Source organism: Phalaenopsis equestris, unplaced genomic scaffold, assembly GCF_001263595.1.
Source record: "Phalaenopsis equestris unplaced genomic scaffold, ASM126359v1 Scaffold000240, whole genome shotgun sequence".
Taxonomy (NCBI): domain Eukaryota; kingdom Viridiplantae; phylum Streptophyta; class Magnoliopsida; order Asparagales; family Orchidaceae; genus Phalaenopsis; species Phalaenopsis equestris.
In genome coordinates this window covers 2,341,997-2,351,093 of record NW_018164682.1, presented here as the reverse complement: position 1 = coordinate 2,351,093, position 9,097 = coordinate 2,341,997, and the positions used below count along the sequence as shown (strand labels likewise).

The window sequence follows — 9,097 nt, the reverse complement described above, 5'->3', positions numbered from 1 at the left end:
CCACGTCAGCATAAATATATGAATTTATGAGTTCAATTTTTTTATATTGAATAATTTAATAAATTAAAATAAACTTTCATGATGTAAATCTCCCGATTATTTATTTGAGGAACTATATTTGGAAAGCTAAATCTTCTTTTGATCGCGCAGGCACCTCTCTAAAAAAGGAAAGCCGTCCTAATGTGCGGGTTTTAAAATATCAAACCAAAACACTCACATTTGAACCGGATCGGTCCAGAAGCCTACGGTCCGATTCATCCGGTTCGCCCGACGCTTTGATAAATACCGATGGGGTTTCCACTCATCCCGCGTCACTTCCCTTTCCCCCAATCGTTACCCACGTCCCCTTCCCCATCTCTCTGTCTCTCTGTCAGCCTTCTTCCTCTAATGGAATGTGAAGAAGATCATCGTCTCCTTGAAGTGGCGAAGGCGCTGCTCCTCCTTAGGGCTAGCCTACCGCCAGATCGGCCGCCGGCCTCAACGAAACGCCCATTTAGGAAGCATCGGCTCCCTCCGGTGGTGAAGCCGGTGATGAATACCAAGAATGCTTCCTCTGTTTTCCTTCCTACATGGGGAGTTCGTCAAAAGAGATCTAGTAATAGGGTGAAGTCGAAGCGAAAGCGTATGGAAGGCCCGCAGTGCTTGGGTGCTGTGGATGCGTCTCGTGTTCACCGGAGTCCGGATACGCCTCTGGACTTGGGACGCGGCTTTGATCCCTCCACCAGCGGAAGGGATTGGTTACCGGCTTCCTCCGAGATCCCTCCCTGCAAGCGCTTCCGCGCCTGCGAGACCACCGCCCCTCAAGGATTTGGCTCACACATAAAGGTGTCAAATCTCAATTTCCAGATCGCCTCTCTTTATATCACTTTTTGCATCTCATTTTTTTATTTTACTTCTCTTTTACGTTGTTGTCGTCGTCACTAAATGTTGCATAAACCGCCCTTTTCTCAGGTTTTTTTTTTTGAAAGGGTTCGACATTCCTATTTGAAAAATTCTGCTGAGATTTTGCGATGTTAATCTAATTTTGAATTGGTGATAAAATCATTTTTATTCGGGATTTTTTTTTTTTGGAAAGACATTCCTTCTTCTTCTTCTTCATGTTACCCCAATTTTTTATCCTAAAAAGGTAATTTTTTTATTTGGTTTATAAATATATTTTTTATTTTTCTCCGTGGCTTCTTTAATTTTTATTTTTGGGAGAAATAAACATACCGACTACACAATTCTTATGTATTTAAATATCTCACACCTAAACTTTTATACATAAAAAATTTATCCTTGATTACATGAGATCGTGTGCGATATACAAAAGCCCTTTTTTTTTGGCAAATTAAAAAATAGCGGAGCCTTCAGCTGTTACGATTATTGGTGGCCATTGATTAACGAATCTTCTTCTTCGCTACTCTTGTAATCCGGTGTATTTTCGCGAGTTGGTGACGAGCGTTGGTTTGTGATATGGATCGGTGGTTAAAACCTGCATCGACGGCCCAGGTGGCTGATTCAGATGAGAAACGAGACCGAGTCCACTTCGGTCGCGTTCCTATCATGCGATGCGCCACTTTCGGTATCGTACGCCTATTTTTAGCGTGAACCGTTTTTTTTTCAAATTAATTCTTCTCTTAGTGGCCATGTTCCCACCTCCACGTGGCGGTGATAGATGAACTCGAAACAGACGGTAGAGGTGACTCACGTGCTGTTTTCCCTTTCGTCGTTTCAGGTGAGCAAGGTTGAGCCGCCATCGATGGTGGAAGACCGCCCTGCGCAGCCCATGAAGCGGCAGGGTAGGAAGAAGGTGGGTTTAGCGGTGCTCCCATACTTACCCTTCTTGTTTTTCCATTCATAGTTTTTTATTTGTTTGATTGAATGGTTTCAGCTGATTTTTAACAGACAAAATCTGAGCTTCAGGCGGAGGAGAGATTCTTCTTGGAGGACAACCAACGGCTTACGAAGGTTGGGATTTGAAAAGAAAAGATTGCTTTTTTTTTTTTCTTTTAAATTGTGTGTTTATGCTTGTTGTTAGATTTGTCACTGATGAAACTTGATTTTAATGGTGGCAGATACTGGAATTAGAAATGATTGAAAGAGAGGCCATGATTGCGGAGAACCAGAGGTTGTTGAGCGAGTTGGTGAGTAGAGCTCCATCCTCTGGGATTCTCATTTAAGCCTTTCTTCGTTTAAATTACTGACTTTTGATTGTGCGTCTTTAGGCCGTCGTGATGGTAGTTATTGTCTTTTTTAATTGCGATTTTACCTGCGTTGATCGGGATTTGTCAGTGAATTCCTATCATTGATTGGTTAATAGGAGATTTTATTTGGAATTCCCCAATAAATGTCATTGGTGGATTTTTTTATTTAGCTGGATTTATATATGATTCGAAATAAGTCGGATTTTCTCGCATCTGAAAAAATATTCTCATTGTTCTAAAAATTACGATTTTGGCCACTCTGATGTTCAACAGAGTCCTAGAATTCGCTAATATACTGTATGAATCGGATTAAGATTCATTTCTTAATTGCTGGGAAAATAAATGTGGCCTATGTGGTGCCATTGCCTTCTGAAGATATATTTGGCATGGAATTCCACATAGGAAGTCACAAGTTTGGAGCTGCCTTGTATAAGACCAATCTTACCCATTTCATACATTATAAAGAGATCTAGTGAAATACAACTATACAAGCCACTAAATTTTGATGGAGTTGATCATAAATGATTCCTCTTTCATGAAGGAGAAGAGAGAAATTGATTCAAGAATGTACATATTTATGAGGTACAGAATTATTAATTACTTCTCCAAACTCGATGTAAATTAATATATGATGGAGAAAAATTGATTCGAGAAATCATAAATGTACATAAGTGGGTCTCAGTGAAGAAAAAAAAACAATTATTTTAATTTCCCAAATAAATTTAGTTTTTTTACTAGTTACATTGAATCTCAACACCTAATTATTAATAATTAATGAAGTAAAATGCACTTGCATTTCTTTAATTTTTTCAAAGCAAATATACCCCAAGTAAATAAACTCAAGTAAGAACTTCATTCTTTGACAATTGATGATGGCCCAAGGGTTATATTAGAGGAACAGAAGAACATAATTGCTAAAATAGAGAGCAATCTAATATAGAGAAACACTTACTACTAGCTTGAGAATTATGAATTACTCTCCTCACTGATGAAAATTATTTTGATATGAATATATTAGTGACCAGGTAACACTCATTGGCTTAATGCTGTTCTGCCAAATAGATATCTATCTACTTCATTTGATTGATAAAAAAGTGAGGATTAATTATATCTCAGATAAATTCTCAGGAAAAGAAAGTTGCTTTATCATGTCAGATTAAGCCTAAGGCTTAAAAGAATTGGATAAATTTTCATTTTACTGCACTTCAAAATTTTAAAAAAAGAATCTATATTTGGATGTCCACTTACTTTTGCCAAAGACTCGCTCTCGTCTTCATCAATGCCCTATGTTGGCTTGTCTCTCGTCTTTCTTCATTTTGACATCTCATTTTGTTCAGTGTTATTGGTTTATATTGACTGCATATGACGCAACACAGCTTCTTTACACATGTAAAAATGGCTGCAGAATATGGCATTTAAGTGCATTAATCTGAGACAGAAATACTTTCTTTTGAAAACGTGGATTTCATGGAAGTTATTAGTTTGATGTGTTTTGTAAACTAAATTGTTATTGTCTGATCTATTTTCATCAGCTTGAACGATCCGCTTTTGAGCTGAGTTGGGGTCTACCCAATTCGTACATGTTTATGTATCAAACACCTATAATCTACATTTTACATACCAGCCCAAGCTTTAATCACATAAAAACTATCGCTATTTTTACTTTTAAAAAGTGATATACACATTTTCTAAGATGACATACATGTAAAAGCTAAAATTTAGTTGTTAGACATGTAAATGCATTGGAATTAAGTGTCATATATGTAAATCTTCCAAAAACTGTAGCAAAATAAAACCTCCTATGATTGAAACGCACATAATTAGATCCAATCACTGTCAATCACCTACATTATATATTCCAAAGCAATCTTTGATGAATTAATTTTTCTGATTTTTGACCTGAAATTCTTCTTGTCTCTTGCAGGCAAGCTCGCAAAGAGCCCCGGCTGAAGCGGAACCTGAAAAGCCTAATTTCATATTACCAGATTTAAATGAGCCTTTGCTGGGGTGTCTGGAGCCACGCCGCGGTTCTTAAACATAAGCCATCTCTTTGCCGTTTATACGAAATAATCAGATGATATTGAAACGTCATCGATTATTTGGTCAGAAAACCGGGGTTTCTGTCTGCATTCAGTATATCCCCGCAATGCCTTACCGACACGCGTTGTTTAGTGGTCTTTCTTTTTTCTAAATGTTTAGCAGCTCAATCATTCTGTAGAAGGAAATTTGAGCATCGATATTAGAATGAGTTTAATAGTCATTTGAATTTGTGTAGAATTTATTTCAAAAATTTATTGGCTATAATGAATTTTATAGCCATCAAATTTGTTTTGAATTAAATTCAACCTAGTTATCAACTGATTAGCACTACATTGCCCATCAAAAACTAATCAATAATTGTCGGACTCATTATTCTAATATCGATGCTCAAATTTTCTCTGTACATATACATGTTATCATTTCTTTTTTTTAATCTCTGCTTATGCTCAGTAGGGCTAACCATTACGCGTGGAGCTTGAATTTCTAGATAAAGATTTGACGGTTTTTCGGTTTTATAAATTGAATGGATTTATTTCAATGTTTTTGTTTGGATGTGTTCATGCATGCGCCGATATGTGTATTATTTTATTTACATATAGTTTATAAGAAGTAAATGGTATGTTCATCATCAACAACAAGTGCAAATTTTGTAAATAGCAATGTTTCAAGTTAAGTGTATGTAAGTATCTCCAAATTAAATTGATTTGTAAATTGGGCAGATTTATATGCTTATGTGGGTGAGGGCTTTAGTGATTGTTATTTTTGATGTGATGCTAACGAGTTGAATGTTATGTATAGTAGTATGAAAGTTTAGATGATAGGTACAAAAATATATAAGAACTGCATGGCATGCATGCAAAATTTCAGACTATGCAAAGTATGATCTTAACTATTGTCCTCAACCTTGAGATACGTCGAGGAATTATTTCATGGTACTTTTGTTTAAGAGAAAATATCGAATTGTTAGCTCTATTTGGCAAGATATATACATAAAAGTCCTTGATATTGTGGCATTTACATACATACCAAACAATTTTTTTAAATATTTATACATTTAAAGTTTCATATTTACATGTGTAACACTCAAATCTTCAATATCAAATAAAAAATACCACTCTTGAAAATCCTTATGTTGCATTTATAAAATGGCATCTAAATTTTTGTGATATTATAAAATAGCATCTAAAATGGCATTTATAAAATGGCATCTAAAATGGCATTTATAAAATGGCTCTCCATGTGTAATCCTCTCCCAATACTCTCTCAATAACCTCTGCGAAGGTTATGGGGGGTTATTGCGGAGTTATTTCGAGTCAACACTCTCCGCGGTTACACTTTCACATTTTCTCTGGTGTTAGGGTATTGATTCCAAATAACGTCAAAATAACTCCACAATAACCCCCCAATAACCTTCGCAAAGGTTATTGAGAAATTATTGGGAGGAGATTACGCATGAAGAGCTGTGTGCGTTCTCCGTACGTAAATATTTCTCGTGGGAATGACAGCATATGCTCGATTGGCCTAGAAAATTTTTCTCCCCACTTTCTCATCACAATTAAACAGAGACTGTTTATGAAAAAAATAAACAATTATTTATATTTCCCGAATAAATTTAATTTTTTACTAGTTGCATTGAATCTAAACGCCTAATTGCAAAACATTTATGAAGGAAAGTGCACCTGCATTTCTCTAAATTTCTTCGGAGCAAATGTAGCCCAAGTAAAGAAGCTCAAGTAATATGTTCATTATTTGACAAATGATGACGGCTCAAGGGTTTATATTAAACAGGAGGGACCATCCACATATAGATGAAAATTATTTTTGGTCTGAATGTATCAGCGACCAACAATAAGACTCACCTTATCATGTCAGAAAAAGCCTAAAGCTTAAAAAAAAAAAAAAATCAATTTAATGCATTTTAAAATAGAACGAAAACTATAAAAATATAAATACAAAAATGGAATCTTTTTATTTTGTAATAAAAGTACGTAGTCGTACACATAAAAATATATTTGCATGAATCTCAAAACAGATGGGCGGCTCGGAAAGAAAATGCAGATGAACGTAGCCTTGACGATCGTTTCCGAATGAGTATCAGCGAAAGATACGCCTCCCCCGAACGATTGACAGAATGATTCAGGAGGAACTCCCGTAGGGCGGAAATCAACTTCAGGACGATATACAGAGGTCATTTTTTCAGATTATATATTGATCGAATTGTTAGCTCTATTTTATCTTTTTTTTTTCCCGCTAATTTTAGGGTCTGTTTGAAGTAGCTTATTTGGTGCGTTTTGACAGCTTATGCGTTTTGAAAACGCTGAAAACAGCGTTTTCCGTGCTTTTTCAATGTCCATCACTTCTTAAGGAGTAAGGTGGGCATTGATTGGAGACTGTCTGTCTCTCTTGCTAGCTAGAAGGCGAGGATAAAAAAAGATGGGACTCCCTTTCTTTTCTCTTTCTTCCAGATAAAAAGAAAAGACCAAGCAAATCGTAAAATCTAGCGCCTTTTTTTTGAGACAAAGAAGCTTATTCAAGAGAAAACAAAGGGGAGGAATCGCGCCCAAGAGTGAATCAAATGGAATGCCATTTTGTTTCATCAAACTGCTACTTCAGTTAGGTCACCAAACACTTTTTTTTTTTAGACTGAGTGGAGATTCCGACGGGAAGAAGTTTCAAACCCTTACTCCGGAAAGATTAGCATTCGCTTTAGCCAAAGCCGAGACCATGATAGAGAGATTCTAGATGGGCCTTGTGAGAAAAAGATTGAGATAGGAATATGACTCGCCATAACCCGATGTTAGAGTCAAACATTCCCCAGAAAGAAAAGAAGGAAAACCAGTCAGGCTATCCGGAGTTGGATTCGGGTTCACAACTCAAGCAATCTGCCTTTCTCTGTGTTGAAAAAACACGGGAAGCAGAGGCGCGGTAGCAGCTTTTCTACAATGGTTTGACTTTTTCAAAAAAAAAAATTTTTTTAATAGCCACCGCACAAAACTTATCAGCAGATTATAAATAAGCTGCCTCAAACAGACCATAAGACGCAAAATTGTGCTAACTGTATAGTTTTGGAGGCAGCTAAGAAAAATGGCCCGTAAAGAAACGTATAAGTTTATTAAAAATTTTAACTCCAAAATTTATGAATTTTGTGAGAAAAAATTAATATTGCTATTTAATTTTTTTGGAAAGAACTTTTTCTTATTAAAAAAAAATTTGGCAAGATATATACATAAAAGTCCTTGATATTTTGGCATTTACATACATACCAAACAAATGTTTTAAGTATATATACATTTAAAGCTTTATATTTACATATATAACACTCAAATATTCAATATAAAATAAAAAAATACCGCTCTTGAAAAATCCTTATGCTGCATTTATAAAATGGCATCTAAATTTTTGTGATACTAATAACGATGACGATATAGGGATGATATTATTAATAGCGTGTAAAAAACAAATGTGAGGATTGTGCCAAGTTAGAAGGGAATTCGTAATTTGAAAGGATTGATATTTAGGCATCATGAGCAAATGCTCAGTTGGCCTAGAAAAGTTTTCTCCCACACTTTCTCATCACAATTGAATAGAGATTATTATATTTCCCAGATAAATTTAATTTTTTTACTGGTAGCATTGAATCTAAACACCTAATTGCAAATCATTTATGAAGGAAAGCGCACTTGCATTTCTCTAAATTTCCTCAAAAGGAAATATAGCCCAAGTAAAGAAGCTCAAGGGAGACCTTCATTATTTGAGAAATGATGATGGCCTAAGGGGGGTTTATATTAGAGGAACAGGAGGGACCATCACACATAGATGAAAATTATTTTTGTATGAATATATTATCATGTCAGATAAAACCTAATGCTTTAAAAAAAAAATCATTTTAATGCATTTTAAAATAGAAAGAAAACTATCAGACAAATATAAGTATAAAAAGGGAATCTTTTTATTTTTGCAATTAAAGTATGTACTTGTATACATAAAAATATGTCAACACGAATATCAAAGCAGATGGGCGGCTCGGGATGAAATTGCAGACAATCGAATGCAACGTAGCCTTTGAGGAGCGTTTCTGTACGTGTATCAACGAAGGATGCACCTTACTCGAATGATTGGCAGAATGATCCAGGAGAAACCCCGTAGGGCGGTAATCAACCTTCAGGTTTATAGACGGGGATCATTTTTCGAACTATATATTGATCGAATCAAGGCTTTTCAGGCGATCGGCAACTCTCACCGATCAAATTGGCCCTCAGTCTTACTATATAAAAATTACTTTATAATTACCCAAAAGCTTCCCTGAAAAATTAATAATGAGGGAGCTAAAATGTACTTTTGTAATATTGGAATTTAGATCTATAAATAGGGGTATGCATAATATGCCCTTTTTTGTCTGTTTACTACTGCTCTCTAATTGAACGTTCCATTCCTTAGGTGTGTTTTTCAGACATTTGGATCCAACATCTTTTAGGGTGCAGTGAGTGTGGAAGCATGTCGTCAATAAGAAGAGGAGTTTAGCAACAAAAACAAGGAGAGTCTAGTTAGACGAACAAAGGCGAAGCAACATGCATCCGAGAGTTTATGTAGGAATTCATTCAACAAAGCTTACATAATTCAAGAGCTCAGATCACCAACCAAATGTTAGAACAATTTGCAGAAACCTTTAAGGCTGCCACTACCTTAGTAGCGGCCCTAGTTCCAACAGAAGAGCCAACACGAAAAAGAACACTCAACCCCCCTAAAAGAAAAATGCCAACCAACAATGGAAGGAGGGTGATCCACCTGTAGGAAAAACTCGATGACGGTTTATACCAAGACAACGCCGGATTTGCCCCTGTGGAGGAGACAAACCAACCAGTGCGGACTGA

At 35.9% G+C, this 9,097-nt stretch overlaps 1 protein-coding gene across 1 annotated transcript; it reads left to right on the top strand.

Annotated features, from left to right (window-relative positions):
• The first annotated feature begins 305 nt into the window (after positions 1 to 305).
• LOC110024036 lies at positions 306 to 4,792 on the top strand. The gene is made up of 5 exons (XM_020723751.1): positions 306 to 825; positions 1,718 to 1,792; positions 1,888 to 1,950; positions 2,058 to 2,126; positions 4,111 to 4,792. Exons 1-5 carry the CDS (start codon positions 388 to 390, stop codon positions 4,219 to 4,221), a joined length of 756 nt encoding a protein of 251 aa, XP_020579410.1. The 5' UTR covers positions 306 to 387; the 3' UTR covers positions 4,222 to 4,792.
• Positions 4,793 to 9,097: the final 4,305 nt, after the last annotated feature.